This window comes from Alosa alosa, chromosome 7 (genome assembly GCF_017589495.1).
Source record: "Alosa alosa isolate M-15738 ecotype Scorff River chromosome 7, AALO_Geno_1.1, whole genome shotgun sequence".
Lineage (NCBI taxonomy): Eukaryota > Metazoa > Chordata > Actinopteri > Clupeiformes > Clupeidae > Alosa > Alosa alosa.
The window spans coordinates 27,819,447-27,836,462 of record NC_063195.1 but is presented as its reverse complement, the minus strand read 5'-3'; the positions used below and the strand labels follow the sequence as shown (position 1 = coordinate 27,836,462).

Below are 17,016 nucleotides of genomic sequence, written 5' to 3'. Positions count from 1 at the left end.
TGCTGATATGAGAGATTTAGTCAGTCAGACAGAGCCATATAGGAAACAGCAATATCAGGGCTCAGGGGAGAAGTGTGTGTGTGTGTGTGTGGGGGGATGGGGTAGAGACTGGAAAGGGAGCGGAGGATGTACGAGTGTGAGTGTGCTCACTTGAGATACGAGAGCACAAGAAAGAAGCAAAGGTATAAATAGTGTGCACAAACAGACAGAAAAGAAAGAAAGAGTGAAAGAAAGAAAGACAGACAGAAAAAGAAAGAAAGACACATGCATCATGTTTGCATCATCTGTGTGGAAGCGTGTGCATTTCTGATTTCTGACCTGGCGTCCCTCTGGCTGGCCTGCACCAGGTGAGCCACACCGTTGTGCTCTGCGTTGCGGGCGATGAGTGCCGCTGCTTTGGCGGAGAAGTCGTTGGCCGTGATGCTCTGGAGGCCCGGAACCTCCAGCGCAAAGCGCACCGACCGCAGGCCAGACGCCGCCAAGCCCTCCAGCACACGCAAGCCATGCTGTGGAAGAGGAGCAAGCAGGCACACACACACACACACAAAAAAACATTACTGGGCAACACAAAATAATTTATGTAACAGGCAGAACCAAGATTAGCAAAGATGTTGAGTTAAACATGTGACTGCAAGAGCGATAAGCTTATGCCAACACACGAGCAAGAAAACAAATGAAAGACTTTAATAGCGGACATTAAGATTGAGTTATATGGAATTCTGGAAGGTGGTGTGTGTTGAGTTTACCTCACAGCGCTGGCCAACAGAGGCTGTGATGACACTCTCCACCTCTGTCTTGTCCCCGCACTTCTCCTTCTCCGTCTCGTCATCCTTCTGCTGCTGCTCTGTCGACTCCTGGTTCTCTGAGGACTGTTGGTCTTCAGACAGGCACACCACCACGCGGTCCTTCTCGCCTGGTACTACAATCCGCACCCCCTTCTGGGCCAGCTGCTCCCGGGCGTACTCAGTGATTACCGCACATCTGCAGGCAAAGGGGAGGGAGAGATGGGAAATGTAGTCCAGACAACAGGAACAGAACCGAGTCAGGAACTAGTTAAGCATTCAGAGTAATTCAGAAGTCAGAAGTAGGATTCTTGCAATGGTGTTCAAGGTGTTTGAGGTCACTCACGTCAAGTCTCGGTTAAACTCCTGGACAGGGTTGTAGAAAACTTCATTGGCACTAGGAAACAAAATAGCTGCCTTGCCCTCCCTCACCACTGTTTCCCCTGGTAACAGACCGGCTTCTAAGGTGCCAGTTTGATTGTCATTGGCTGGAGAGGTGGTCGTCACACTATCCACGGGTGCCCCTGTCCCATCTGAGGTGTTGATGTTCAGAGATGTTTTTAAAACTTCCATAGTCCTCAGTCCCCTGAAAGAGACTTTTCTCAAGTCTTGAAGGGAAACCCTCACCGCGGTTAAGCACAGCAGCTGGGCGACTTTTGGCAGCATGGAAGGCCCCCAGCTCTTGTCTTGCGCAAAAAACCTGGTATGGAAAAGTGTGACATACACCTTGGTTCACTCGTAGACCCATTCATGCATTAGTTTACGCGACCTTTAGTGTGGGCATCTTTTTACGACAGGCATACAACAAAGAAGCTTTAGCTCCAGCTGACCGAAAGCTGTCTCAGGTACCCTTGGTTGATAAACAACAAGTCGTCATTTCTCTAAATGAATGCATATGGTGTGTTGTTGTGATACGAGAGCTAACGTATAGTAATATGCTAACATACAACATACTGGTTAAACTCTTTAGGCTGAGAAATGTCTTAGCATTGTGAATATCTTGTGAGCAACTGAGTTTACATTAGATCATGTTAGCACGCTACCCCAGGCTAGCTAGCCTGCTTCACATAGGTCAATGCATGAAAATACTGGCAACTGGCTAGGCTAAAGTGTGAAGCAAAAGACTTACCGCTAATCAAAGATGTTGTTCCAGTTATCTTTGCACACACACATGCAAATGACGCTAGGAATTTCTGAGCGGTAGGCCTACTGTTTAATCCCCGCAATGTCCCACCTGTGTGTTATTACGGTAAGTAAGTGTAGCATTTAGCTCCACATGGATGTGTAGGTGGACATGAACTACGGCAAGTGAGCCGCACAGCAAAACGCGAAACTCATAATGACGTGACACCCACGCTCGGCGCAGTGCCGATAGATGGAAAGCAATGTGGTGTAATGTAAAGGACAAGGAGTCATTCACCCTATACAGAGTTGAATCCTCGAAGACAATTTGCCAATGCCAAATGCCATTTAATGGAGGTTACCAGCATTTGGAAATATGCCATGTATAATAGTAGCCTACATTAAATTAATATTGTAGGGCTAGAACGCAATTGATTTTTACATATGCATTTAATATGAATATAGAAACATGTTGCTCGATGGCTTAAACAGCTTAATTTAATAATTAGTCAGTTGCGTAATGATAATGACGTTCAATTAGGGACGTCAGTGTACGCAGAGCCATAGAAAACCGCTCTGAGTGTGCCTAATTGTGCTTAATTAAGTAAGAGCAAAAAATAGCCCATTAATTAATTTACAATTTTTCCTGGATGTCTTTCAAGCCAGAAAACACTATTCTCTAAAAACTAGACCCAATTTTCTTCAGAAGATAACAACGTGAAGTGCTGATGATAAAGCCTTAATCGACGCCATAAAATCTGGAGGGGGCGCTCGTAAATTAAAAACGCCATCGCAGTTATAACACAATGGGGTCGGATGATCTGCAATCAAAAGTGGAGGGTAAATCGCAAGAATGGGGGACACGTACAATGCAGTGACAGCTAAAAAGTAGTAGGAACTCTCGTTGTTCCTCGACGCAGACTGCACTTGGCATTCTGTGCGCGTACCACTCAGACCCCTAGAGGCTCACCTGCTGAAGTCTAGACGCACTGAAATAGACCACTTTTCACAGCATCAGGCTGCCTGCTGTCGCTAGCATACGGGAGGGGAGAACTGGTGTCTTCCGCTGTCGCTGTGAACACACGGACCCATCTACCGCTGGGCAAGAAGGGATTCCACCGCACCGAGACCCACATTCCGGCGTGCCTACGATAAGAGGTGCTCCAGACAGGAGATCGTTGAACCCGCGCCTGTCTGCGCGATCGGTGGCTCTGCGCTCAGCGCCCCTGGGAAAGTGTTTGCTCTCGATAATTCTGCGCTCTGCGTCTCGCCTGTGTTCACAATGAATGGCTGCCTGTAGCGAGAGCGAAGGAGAGAAGGCTTCTGACTCCTCCATTGAAACACTTTCCAACAGATTAACGTGAGGGGGTGAGTTTGCCCGGGTTCACATCGGTTTATCGGGGTCACAGAGGACAGAGAGAGGCTTCGAATGGGCTGAAGCGGCGAGCAGCCGCGCAACGGCTCATTATTTGGGTCGAATAGGGATCGGTTCGGAGTGATTTTTTTTGGGGGTGCGGGTGGTGGGGGAGGAGAGGGGGGGTATTGTTTTGGGAAGGTGTGCGATAGATGGGGGATGGGCTCGTAGGAGCAGCTCCAACAAAACTTTAACCACTTCACTGACTTCACAGCCGTAGCCTCAGGCTGCCTCTGGGATGAATCTTCCACTCTCATTGACTTCTTCTAGAAGTTTTCTCTCCCCCTGTGATGTTAACGCTACTGCAGTACGACTATGTGGCGTTGATGAAATTCGGATACCGTGACTTGTCTGATAGGGAATAATGCATGATCTGTATTAGCATGTTGCTGTCAAGCGGTACAGTTGGTGTCTTGCGTCTCATAACCCCCCTTCCTCCCGCGGTGCTGGTTTGGTTTAGTCTGGCTCGCCCCCAGTTGCTGCATTTGTCCCGGGATGACCTGTTGATGTCGGGAAAAGATGGAGTATAAGGATGACCCCCTCCCCTTATTTATTTATATATAACGAAAATAAATTAAATGGCTACAGGAAATCCAAATTTAAACAAAACCGCCCCCAAAAAACAGTAGCCCAAAACGTAGGAAATGGGTGAAGTTACGTTATTAATTCGATGGGATTTCCGATCTTGGGAGTGAGTGGAGAATGCCTAACAGTTAGGCTACTGTTGTTGGGCGAACCCAACATTTTTGGAGTACAGTCAGAATATCGCGTCTGTAGGCCGTAGGATGTAACTCAAGCCGACATCGCATTGCACTGGCATAGAGGGGGCGAGAACGGCGGATGTGGATGCCTTAATAATTTATTTGTTCGCCTATTTTTGAGACAGACTGCTTGTGGGTGTCGTTTATGTGCGATAGGAGCCGCATCTGCAGAGGAAATCAGGGGATACTGTATCGTTTTTGTCTGCCGTCGCCCCCCGGCCCGTGCCAATTGAAAGCTCCGATCCTACGGGCAGAGATACTGGCACACGACGGGGCACGGATAGTCCGCTGCCCACACCGACTTGCAGCTACCAAGCCCTTCTTTCACACGAACGGGTCGAGACCTCCTGAAACTACACTTTCATGTGAGGGATCATTTTGTTCGATAACAGTTTTATTGTTAACCCGAAATAATTAATCACGCCTCTGGGAAAAGGGACAATGCTACAATGGAGATGCGAAAGTGGTTTAGAGCGTAGGCTAAAATGCATTCGTGGTGTTCGACTTCATGCGATCACCATTAGGCCTATTAGACATTGCTACATAAGATATATAATTTCTTGATACTATATTTTTAAATTTAATTTATTTTACGCGCTACCTGTCCGATAGCAAGTGGCTACATTTTAGATTAATCATGTGACAGAAAGTCGCTCAGTGTTATAAAATATATTTTTTCACATCGTTTAACTTTAAGCTGAACGCATGGTCGTGGTTTGTGACTTTTTGCTCGACAACATTCGATTTCGGCATGGCTATGGATGAGCTGGGTTACATAGCCTTAAACGTCCCTCTGAGAAACTGTTCCTCGACTGCCTACAAATGTCGATAAGAGGCTTCGCAGTGAATGATCTCCATAGGAGATGTGACATTGAACCCTTAGTTTCCGGTTTGCGGCGCCGAGGTCAGTGGAGGAAACTGTTATGTCTGAACTTGGCTGACCCCGAGGTCGCCTTAGTTGAAAGGTTATATGGCTTCTGGGTTGCCAGTCTCATCTTGGGCGCGCGACTGGGCTGCGCTCTGACCGTGGGCTATTTTTGGCTGAAAACTTCTGTATTTATAAACGTGAAGTTTTGGGGAACTCAGATTTTGTTGATTATAATGTATTTTGTCCATCTTAAGAGCTTGCTTTGTTTTGGTTGTAAAAGTAAAAGCCATGCGTATTTTATTTTGTGATTCATCAGTATCCAGAACAAAAATTAAATGGTGATCTGCATCTTGATTAGATACCATGGAGTGGGACATACTGCAGGGTGGAGCAAGGCTGATGGATCCTGTGGCTAGTCTTTCAGGTTAAATTAAAGAGGCCCTAAGCCATGGAAGCAGTGCTTTCTACTTAGTGAAACTTGGCCATCCAAGGATTCTTCTTAAGTTGTCCAGTCTACTGTGTGCACATGCAAAAATACTTACTAGGAATAGAACATCCTCTCATAAAATGTACCCTAAAATGGTGGAATGAGGTATTGATATTTTGTTGATTGCCACTGAGATGACAATATAATACCATCACAATATTTTGGCTACAATACAATATTACAGTTCTTTACATTTAATAATACAAGTAGCCTATTGTGATTCGATTCTGTGATACATTGTGATTGATGTATCCCAGATATTATGGTTGTGTGTGTTAGGAGTCCATGCAGTCAGGTTGGTGTGGCATTAAGTTATTCTAGACCCTGACTTCTTTTTCAATTTCCTCTGCGCCGCAGAACCTGCACCATACAGTGGAGTTATTAGAGTAGACGAAGGCCCTCATTAAATTGAACTAGATATAGTCATAATTTGCACGGCTGTATTATAATATTGTGCTGAGCTGACTGTAATGTATCAATTTGATTTGGAAAACTATTTGAAAGGTTATCTTGCCGTCACAAATTTAAGGAGAAAAAGACCCCATCTGTGAGAGAGTAACAGCTATTGTAAGTAAAAATAATTTTCAAGATCATCTGTGGGCTGTCTTTAATCTGATCAAATTAACATGCAGTCTTTTCTCGGCATATGGAAATCTACATTTGACACTATAAGTAAACTGGCAAAGGTCTTTTAACATCTTCCAACCATTGCTAAAAAAAAAACAATTCCACATGCCTTAGAGGTCTTGGGAGCACTGTGCATGTTTCAGTTTAAAACACATTTCATGGTGTTCTTCACAGCCTGTTGTGCATCTGATTGTTAGCCTATTTGATGGTATACTGACTTATTTGATTATTCTGTTACATTTTTCTGCCACCCACATTCACTCAGTTGAATGGGCTGGCAATGGCATAAGATGACATTCATTCGCACAGCGGAAAGAGCTTACATTTTCGATCTGTGCCAAGGTAAAGGGTTCATCTAATGTAGTATTTCTACAGGAGATAAATCTTCAGTGAGCTGCGAGAGAGTATCACTGTACTGTATCTGTGTGTGTTCCCACTTCTAGCACAGGCTTTTGTAGTCTTCAGTTAGGCTACCTTTATTTGTAAAATCTAGCTTCTCAAGAACACTCACTTTTGATTTCATGAACACCATTTCAGTTGGCTAATATTGGCCATTTGACTTCTGTCAGAAACTAATATGAAAACCCATGCTCAATCTCCCAAGTGTGTTGGTGTTGGAGCATATGGAGAAGGCAAATACACAATGTGGGCTTTCTCACAGGCCAGGAATGGAATGAAGGAGCCTCGTTTTAGAGTGAGGTGCTTGCCCCAGGGGGATTTTATCTTTGGTTCTGCACTGTCCTCTTTAGCCAGGCATACAGGACACACCACTTATGGTGGATCCCAAAGCCTGCACAAGGCAGGGTTTAAAAGGGGAATTTAAAGTGCTTGGGAAATGCAGGAGTTAGAGGTGGGCCCCTTGAGGAAAGACTGGCAGGCACATCCTTCAGTTTCATAGGGATGGCCTTCAGTGAATCATCGGCAAACTATGAACTCTCATCACATAGTACACTGAAACGATGTTCTGTAAAGCACTTTTGAGACACTGTTCAATAATATAAATAAATGAACAATAAAAATAAATGAACTTTTAACCTGAAATTGAAATACAACCTCTCTTGCCCCATTCCCAGACCCTGTAGTTTGTGGGCTATGGCTCAGACGCTGCAGATGGCCATCCCCAACTTCGGCAACAACGTCCTCGAGTGTCTGAACGAGCAGCGTCTGCAGGGGCTCTACTGCGACGTGTCGGTGGTGGTCAAGGGCCACGCCTTCAAGGCGCACCGGGCCGTGCTGGCCGCCAGCAGCTCCTACTTCCGTGACCTGTTCAACGCCAGCGGGGCGGACAGTGGCGGCGGCACCAAAGGCGGCGGCGGTGGCGTGGTGGTGGAGCTGCCGCCCGCGGTCCAGCCACAGAGCTTCCAGCAGATCCTGTCCTTCTGCTACACGGGCCGCCTGAGCATGAACGTGGGCGACCAGTTCCTGCTCATGTACACGGCGGGCTTCCTGCAGATCCAGCAGATCATGGAGAAGGGCACCGAGTTCTTCCTGAAGGTCAGCTCGCCCAGCTGCGACTCGCAGGGCCTGCACGCCGAGGAGACCCCGCCGTCCGAGCCGCAGAGTCCCGTCACCGGGGCAGGAGGGGCGGGAGCCACGGTGCGGCCAGCCTCGTGCCTCACGCCGTTACCGCTGGTGAGCCGGGTGAAGACGGAGCAACCTCAACCTCAACCTCAACCTCAGACCCAGCAACAGCAGCCTCAACATCATCATCATCATCATCATCAACAACAACAACAACAAGCACCTCCACCACAACAGCAGCAGCAGCAGCAGGAGCCCAATGCCTACTCAGTGGTCTGCACCCCGGTGGCCAAGCGGCTTTGGGAGGGGAGCAGCCGAGACGGCGGCGGGGGTTCGGGCGGAGGAGGGGCCGCGGGGATGAGGAAGGCCGCCCGCTTCTCCCAGGAGTCGGCGTCGTCCAGGGGCGGCAGTGGCGGGGGACTGGGAACTGGAGGAGCCTCCAGCCAGAGCGTAGTGGGCATCCTCGGCCTCGGAGGTGGAGGAGGGGGTGGCCGCCGCTGCCGCCGCTGCCATCACCACCAACAACAACAGCAACAACAACAGCGGCTCCAACAGCAACAACAACAACAACAACAACAGCAGCAGCAGCGGTCACCCGTCGGAGGGCACCAGCCCGGGCGCACTCAGCATCTACACCAGCGACTCGCCCATCTCCTACCACGACGAGGAAGAGGAGGAGGAGATGACGGACGACGCCGAGGAGCAGTACCGGCAGATCTGCAACATGTACACCATGTACAGCATGCTGAACGTGGGCGCCGCCGGGGAAGAGCTCAGGGGATGGATGGAGGGGTGGAGAGAGAGAGAGGGTGAGTGAGCGACACGGAGGAGGAGGAGGAGGAGGAGGAGGAGGAGGAGGAGGAGAAGATGATGTGGGTGGGTGGGTGGGTTGGGGATGGGGTCATTTGATGGTGAGGGCGCGGGGCAGCTGGGGGCAGCTGGTTTGAGGTGAGGAGAAAAGGAGTGGGGTAGAAGTGGGAGTAGTGATATGAGAGGTGCAGGAGAGAGAGAGAGAGAGAGAGAGAGAGAGAGAGATTAAAAAGTTAGAAAGAGAGAGGAAAAAAAGATGGAGGAGTGGAGTGAGCTGTAGTAGTCATTGAGATGGAGAGGATGAGTGTGGGTGAAGGAGAAACAAGAGCAGAAAGAGAGAGGAAGAAAGCAGGAAGGTGCCTGGTGAGTGATTGATATGACTGTGTAGCATGGGGAATTATAAGTAGCCCTCCTGGGGTCTTTTGTGTTTTCATACAAAGTGAAAGGAAGCTATTGAGATAAGATAGACTGAGGAAGTAAACATAGATAGTGACTGGCTGGACTGACAGTCTCTCCAGCGCCTGCTGCGATCAGTGGACGAGCCTCATATGGCCTTGTACGGGCTGCGAGATTGGGGGAAATTTTGGGCAGATATTGCGATATGAGTCGGGCTACTTTTGATTGGTGAGCATGCCTGGTGCGCATGAGAAGCACAGTAGCTCTGTGAGGTGAGTTTCACCGTCTGTCACACAAGGAGGATGACACGAATATAAAAATCATTGATTAACCATTTGGGACAGAGTTGCGATCAGCACGATTAATCGCAGCCTTTGCGACTAGCTCACTGCATCAGTTCAAATGACAATTTTGATTAGAAATCGATTCATTGTTCAGCCTTACAGTCAGGTTGTTCCCTGCAGTCAGGTTGGTGTGGTAATAAGTTATTCTAGACCCTGACTTCTTTTCCAATTTCCACTGCGCCGCAGACCCTGCACCATACAGTGGAGTTATTAGAGTAGACGAAGGCCCTCATTAAATTGAACTAGATATAGTCATAATTTGCACGGCTGTATCATAATATTGTGCTAATATTGGACACTGCATCAGTTCAAATGACAATTATGATTAGAAATCGATTCATTGTTCAGCCTTACTTCCGTACCTGAGTCAAAAAGATCGTAAAATCGTCAAGGATTCAGGGTGTTAGGAAGAGATGAGACAGAGACACAGACACACCACAGCCGACAAAAAGACGTCTGGAGAGATGGAACAAGGAGAAAAGGAGAAGAAAGTGTATGCTGGAGGGGGTCAGAGGGAAGAATGGTGTTTACTGCCTCTCAACACTTAATTGACTGATTAAAGCCGAGCCGAGGGGCTCGCGGTGGCGGGGGAGGTGGGGGGTGGCACTGAGTCGGTTGTGCTAATTGAAAGCTTGTAATGCAAACCAGCGTACCCGCACAAAGCCTCCGGGTACACGAGAGAGAGGGAGAGAGGGATGAGAGAGAGAGAGAGAGATCGAGATCCAACTGGGTGGGGAATTAATGGGATTCTGGAGGTGACCCAATAGTCCTTTAATAAGCTTGAACACTAGACCTGTCTGTGTTCTCTGCATGGCCATGTGAGTCTGTGGAGATAAGGTAAAGGTACCTGTAGTTCCAAAGCTGCACAAAAGGGTTCCCCAAAAAGCAGAATGTGTCAGACAAAGGTCCTTCAGCAGTAAGATGCTTCTGAGCTGAAAGAAAACAGCCTCAGAATTCAGCCTCTGAAGCACCTTGCTAACCAAAACAATTCTCCAAACATAACTGGTCTGGACATTCTCAGTTCACTTTCGATTTCCAAGAGGGCATAACTAGCAGTAAAACTAGACCTAAGTTGGTACAATAAACTCTTACCGAATCCATTTGGTAGTACACATCATTCTTGTAAAGGAAGGTTTTCAATACAATTGTTTACTCAGTTTCTTTGTCTAAAATGCAACTATGTCCTAGACTTGATATATTTGTCTACATGGATAAATGGAACAGACAGACAGATAGATCATATATTCCTGATACCTTGTAGCAGCCGATAATGTAATCATACCTTCTTTGTGCATATGTTTTAATCTTGTCCCCTTGTCTGTCTGTCTTTCTGTGTGTGTGTGTGTCTGTGTCTGTGCTTGGCCCCAGTAGCAAACGAGCGCGTGGACGCCCTGCCTGAGCACCTGACCCCGGACACGCGGGGTCGTGTGCGTGTGCGGCAGGAGCTGGCGTCGCTGCCCGCCGAGCTCATCGCCCAGATCGGCAACCGCTGCCACCCCAAGCTGTACGAGGAGGGCGACCCGGCGGAGAAGCTGGAGCTGGTGTCTGGCACCAGCGTGTTCATCTCCCGCGCCCAGCTCATGAACTGCCACGTCAGCGCAGGCACGCGCCACAAAGTGCTGCTGCGCCGCCTGCTCGCCTCCTTCTTTGACAGGTAGTGTGTGTGTGTGTGTGTGTGTGCGCGCGCGTGCGTGTAGATGGTATGTGTTAAGGTATACGTGTGTATATTTGGGGATAAAAAGTGTAATGTTAACTGTACACATGTAAAGGGGTACATATTGGGTTTCCTTCCTCGGCGTGGGTGTGTGTTTGTGTTATGGGATGTGCGTGTATGTTTGGGGATAAAAGTATCTGTATATGAATAAATATTTAATATTAGATCCCATAATATTAGATCCCATAATATTAGATCCCTTATTACATCCCATAATATTAGATCCCATTTTAGATCCCTTCTTTAGCAGGGGAATGTTTGTCGATGAGTGAGCAGAGAAGTGTCTGTATATGAATAAGCATTGAGTGAGTGTGTGTGTGGGCGGGTAGAGGCAACAGGAAGGTTGCTGGTTCGAGACCGGTCAAAGTGTCCTTGAGTTAGACACTAAACCCACATGACACCGTCATGAACGTGTCATAAACATTACAAATAAGTCATAAACGTTTATGACCTAACGCTTCTGTCACTTGCTTCTGTCAAATGTAATTTAGTTTTTGTCATGACAAGTTAGGGTTAGTGTCATTTGTTTTTTGTTATGAGAATTTGGGGTCAGGGTTAGTGTTAGAGTTATGACACTGTCATGTCACTCTTCTGTAGATACCTTCAAGTAAGGTGTTCCCAACGTTTGTAATGAGAGCATGCCGGACTGAGGGTGTGCAGTCTTGTCTAAGGATGGACAGACACTGGCCTTGAATTGTTCAGAGCTGATTCAGTCTTGATTCAACCTGATTCACCCTCCCCAGTATTTGGTATTGACTGTCTTGATTAATACATTGTAAAACATTTACAACTAAGTGAACAAATGAATCATTATTGCAGGGATAAATGGGTTGAGAGAAGTTTGTACTGGCAAAAGGTAGGGCTGCACAATTATCGCAATCGTAATCACAATATGAACCAACGCAATTACCCAACGCAATTACCCAATGACAAAAGCTACAAATAATCGTGCAATTAACATGCACGTTAATTTTGTAACATTTCTGACTTTTATATTGATTTTATCTTCACTGATCACGGCACTTCTGGTTGGTGGGTGTGTGTAGAGCATGAAGGGCACAGAAATTCTTATTGATGCGCTTCACAGTCAGTCGGGGTTGATGTGCTTCTTGTGCACTGGGCGTGTTCACTAATCAGCGGTGGCACAAATTAAAGAGACATTTGGCATATTGAACTGAATCCATTAAAAAATCAAATCGCATTTGGAATCGCAATGTCTGTCAGAAAAATTGCGGTTACACTTTACTTGACAGTATCGACATGAGGGACATGACACTGTCATGAATGTGTCATAAACAAGTCATAAACGTTTATAACATAATGCTTCTGTTATTAAGCGATATTCGGTTTTTGTCATAACAAGTTAGGTTTAGGGTAAGGGTTAGAGTTAGAGGTTAGGATTAGGGTTAGGGGTAGAGTTAATGTGTCATGACCGTGTCATATGTTCATGACCGTGTCATGTCACTCTTATGTCGATACTGTCAAGTAAAGTGTTACCAAAATTGCAATGAAAGATTTTCCTCAAATCGTGCAGTCCTAGAAGGTAAGAACAGATACCTATGAAAATGTGAGTATGGAGGATAAGCACAGATTTGATTGGATACAAAGGAAGGCTTCTTAGCCTTTGATGTTGATCTTTTTTAAATCTGCTTTCTACGTAGAAAATCAAAAAGACAAAAATACTTTACAAAAAAAAACATTATAATTAACTTATGAAAATGTTTACTACTTGTTATTATGACCGCCGCGCAGCGAAACGGCGGTCATATAGGTTTAGTCAGATTTTTTTTTTTTTTTTCTGCACGAAATTGAAAGTGTAGGATCATTATGGCACCCTCCGAATGCATGCCAAGTTTTGTGAACTTTCGTTCATGGGGGGCCTTACAATAAAATAATTTATGTGTACATTTAGTGACCGTACACCAACAAGGATTCCCGGGACACTGAAAGACCGGGGTACACGAAACTTGGTGGGCATGTAACCCCACATGGATAGCATGGAACCATCGTTTTTTGTTTTGATCTGTAGCCCCCCTGCTGTACTGGACCCCCCGAAAGGAGGGTAGGGCAGACAGTTTTCTGTGAATATCTTGAGAACCGTAGGGCCTAGGATGACCAATTTTTTCTGTATGTTTGCCTCCAGGGGTCATGTTAACCCATTCCATGTGCACACATGTGCATAAACAGATCCACACGCACACACATACATTCACACTAATCATACGTATGACACATACTCACACAGTAGACATGTGTACGCATGCATGCACAAACACACAAACGCAGGCAAACACACAAGCACACAAGCACACACACACACACACACACACACATCCACACACATAAACATAAACATAAACATGTACACGCACACATGCACACAATTCAAGAATTTCTCAGAATTATGAACAGGCAAGATGGGGGTGGGGTTGTATAAAATGAATTTGACATGTATCTATGAACTAATCATGTTTTGGTACTTGTTGTCTAGCAGATACCAGTGAGAATTGAGTGTGGATAATGCAATTTATTGAGACAGTTAGAATCATATAGCCCTTTCAGCGTGATTTATTTTTGTGGAAAAAATTTGCTGGACTGGGCGGCGGTCATATTTTGTACCGCTCTGCGGTACATCTAGTTCTAAGGTTGATAGTCAGCCTAAATCACAGTCTCTCTCATTCTCTCTTTGTGCGTGTCTCTGTGTGTGTGTGTGTGTGTGTGTGTGTCCATCTCTTCTCCCACAGGAGCACCCTGGCCAACAGCTGTGGGACTGGCATCCGCTCCTCCACCAACGACCCCAGCCGCAAGCCTCTGGACAGTCGGGTGCTTCATGCAGTCAAGTGTGAGTATCTGCCCCTCTCAGGTCATGTCCCAGTCACACGGCAGCCACCGCTGGGCTACGCCCGCGCTCCACCGCCTCCACCGCTGGGCTAAGCCCGCGCTCCACCGCCTCCACCCGACACTGCCACTGTGGAGAGCACTGCCACGCCAAGGTCACAAGTTTAAGTTCCGCTCGCCGGATCATAAACGCCACATTGTATGCTTTCTTTGTGTGTGTGTGTGTGTGTGTGTGTGTGTTTTTTTTATCGCGCCATGTAAAGTGGCTTTGAATTAAAAGAGGTTGACTAAACAGTTCTTGGGGAGTGATGAAGGGCTCCCTCGTGGGGTATTGACACCTCGGCCCGTGCTTAATGTGGACACGGAGCCCGTTTGGAATTTGAAGGGGCTGTTTGGCACGGAGTGGCCATTTCTCATCTCGCCTTATGCTGTCTGCAGAATATTGTGCCCCGTTGCCGCTAAATTATGGATTTGCTGTACCGTACTAACTAAGCCTTGGTCGTGGAATTAATCGTGCCCTGCAGAGCTGCGTGGGCTCCAATTTATTCCGCTCCTCTCCGGTGCAGACGTCTTGGGGTACATTATTAGCCTGTTTTTGTCATCTTATTACAGTTCGATGTCAATACTGGCAGCAGCAGTCCATCTCCCCTTAAGAGACATTAGCAGGGAGGCAGTAGGAGCACATTAATTTAGTGGCTTTTAGTATTTTACTTAATATTTGCTGCAAACATACTTGGCCAAAGGAACTAATATGTAGTAACGAGTCATAATTTCTATTTACATAAACATTCAACAGGCAGATTTGGCCTTACACCATATTTTTTATTCTTGGCAAAGAACCATTATCAGTTAAAGCTCTATGGTGTAAGATGATGTGTACCAATACAGTTTCATGATGCTTTATCTACAATCTAGTATGATTGTGCAAGCTTTAAGACAGTCACACACGGCTGGCGATGCGACAGTTGAACGCGACAGTGAAATTCTGTTAATCGCTTTATTACTCACACTACTGGCAACGCGATCACCCATTGATTCAGTGGAGATACACTGACCAGGCAGCTGTTTTCTATTATGACGTATCAAAATCCCCCTGAAAAACAGAAAGGGCCCGATTACAGCGATGCGACGGTGATGGTCGCTCCGTCGTTCCACTTGCCATGTGCGTTGTCCTATTCACTTCAATAGATTCTATTCAGTTTTCACGTTCGCCTGCCATAAATTGTTGTTGCGTCACCGGCCATGTATGTAGGCCTTTAACCGCCTGCAGTGTGGTAAAGCTTACTGCAAACCTTGGCAGACAATCCTACTTTTTTTACTGTGTATATATTATCTGAAAACCGCCATTAGTTTTACATATATGGCAAACATTTTCCATATGTATTTTACAAAACTTCCTTAACCCCTTCAGACTCCCCTTATGTTCCAAGGTTGTGAAAAATATATTAATGACTTTTTCACATCCTTAATGCAACCAGAAATGAAAATCAATAAAACATTTCAAAATACTGAAATTATTATGACCGCCGCGCAGTGAAGCGGCGGTCATATAGGTTTAGTCAGATTTATTTATGCACATGCACATTTATGCACATGCACAAACACACATACGCAGGCAAACACACAAGCACGCACGCACACACACACACACACACCCACACACATAAACATAAACGTGTACACGCACACATGCACACAATTCAAGAATTTCTCAGAATTATGAACAGGCAAGATGGGGGTGGGGTTGTATAAAATGAATTTTACATGTGAAATCTATGAACTAATCATGTTTTGGTACTTGTTGTCTAGCAGATACCAGTGAGAATTGAGTGTGGATAATGCAATTTAGTGAGACAGTTAGAATCATATAGGCCTTTCAGCGTGATTTATTTTTGTGGAAAAAATGTGCTGGACTGGGCGGTGGTAATATTTTGTACCGCTCTGCGGTACATCTAGTACAAAAAACTGTCAACATCATGCTCAGGATCTCAGAATTAGACTAATGTTTGTCTTTCCTCTTCCTTCTAACCTTTCCTCTACTTTTCCTGTTCTTCTTCATCCCTCCCTGCTCTCTCCTCCCTCCCCCATCCCTTCTTCTTTTCCATCCCTCCCTCTCCTCTCCGCTCTCTCCTCCTCTCCTTCATCCCTCCTCTCCTCCTCCCCCACTCTCTCCTCCATCCCTCCCTCTCTCCATCCCTCCCTCTCTGTCCTCCACGCCTCACTTGTTGCAGTCTACTGCCAGAACTTTGCGCCCACCTTCAAGGAGAGCGAGATGAATGCCATCGCGGCGGACATGTGCACCAACGCGCGCCGCGTGGTGCGCAAGAGCTGGATCCCCAAGCTGAAGCTGCTGATGGCGGACAGCGAGGCCTACGCCAGCTTCCTGCCCGAGGGCCTCAAGCTGGAGGCCGACGCCCTGGCCGCCGAGCACGGCCTGGAAGCGGCCACCGCCGCCACTCTGGATGGAGCTGAGCCGGGGCCGTCCTCGGCCGACGCACTGCAAGGCGAGGCGGGGGACGCGGGCACGCTGTTCTGAGGGAGGGAGGGATGGAGGGATGAAGGGAGAGGTGTTGGAAAGAGAGAATGGGGGGAGGAGAGAGGAAGTTGGTGGTTCTATAGTGGCGTGCCTCCTGTTTAGCTTTTTTCTCTCTTTTTTATTTTTGTTTTTTATTTGGTTTGTTGTCTCCGTTTTTGTGTTTGCTCTCTTTCTTTTGTTCTCTTGCACATTTTACAGTTTTTTTTTTGTTTCCTTCCCTCCTTTTCCCTCCTGGCTTTTTCCATTTTTTTGGGCTGGTGGGGCATCATCCTCAAGGGTTTAACAATCCTTTTGTATAAGAGAGGCACGGAAGTCGGAGAGAGCAAGGGAGGTAGGGAACGCTTTGGGGAACAGTGATGAGGGCAGTGTTAAAAAAAAAAAAAAAACAGTTACTGAAAAAGATGGTATGGTCCAGTTGTACTACAAACGGACAGTCATGCCCTATCATTAGTTTGTGGGAAGAAGCCCTTTTTGTGGGCGGTTACAGACGTGTGTGTGTGTGTGTGTGTGTGTGTGTGTGTGTGTGTGTGTTTTGGGCTTGCACTATTGAGGGCCCCACTCAACTTCATATCTTAAACGCATTCCCAGTGGGGTGAGGGGTGGCAATTTGGAGAGATGGAGAGAGGAATATATATATATATATATATATGTGTGTGTGTGTGTGTCCACAGGATAGGGAAGTCCACAGAAAACAATCCAGCTCTGACAACACTGAAGTTACTGATGTTGAATGTATCCATGTGGAACGTCAGCAGGAATCACTGGCGCTCCAGGGCCGTAAGATTGTATACATCCG

At 46.7% G+C, this 17,016-nt stretch overlaps 2 protein-coding genes across 4 annotated transcripts in view; one reads left to right on the top strand and one right to left on the bottom strand.

The window, feature by feature from the left end:
- The window catches only part of trmt1 (tRNA methyltransferase 1), a 10,229-nt gene extending 7,104 nt beyond the window's left edge, over positions 1–3,125 (bottom strand). The window contains exons 1-5 of one of the 3 annotated variants that reach the window (XM_048247816.1): positions 2,875–3,125; positions 1,129–1,482; positions 747–981; positions 319–506; positions 1–2 (exon numbers count right to left, since the gene is read on the bottom strand). The exon at positions 1–2 is cut by the window's left edge and continues 114 nt beyond it. In XM_048247816.1, coding sequence (XP_048103773.1) covers positions 1–2; positions 319–506; positions 747–981; positions 1,129–1,448 — 745 coding nt within the window. In that variant the 5' untranslated portion in view covers positions 1,449–1,482; positions 2,875–3,125. Of the gene's footprint in view, positions 3–318; positions 507–746; positions 982–1,128; positions 1,483–1,911; positions 2,280–2,874 lie in introns of those variants that run through there. The other 2 variants (XM_048247815.1, XM_048247817.1) reach the window with 2 other exon arrangements.
- On the top strand, positions 3,034–16,220 carry nacc1b (nucleus accumbens associated 1, BEN and BTB (POZ) domain containing b). The gene is made up of 6 exons (XM_048247818.1): positions 3,034–3,272; positions 7,135–8,041; positions 8,106–8,391; positions 10,501–10,786; positions 13,591–13,688; positions 15,916–16,220. The coding sequence occupies exons 2-6, from the start codon at positions 7,154–7,156 to the stop codon at positions 16,218–16,220; spliced, it is 1,863 nt and encodes a 620-aa protein (XP_048103775.1). The 5' UTR covers positions 3,034–3,272; positions 7,135–7,153.
- Positions 16,221–17,016: the final 796 nt, after the last annotated feature.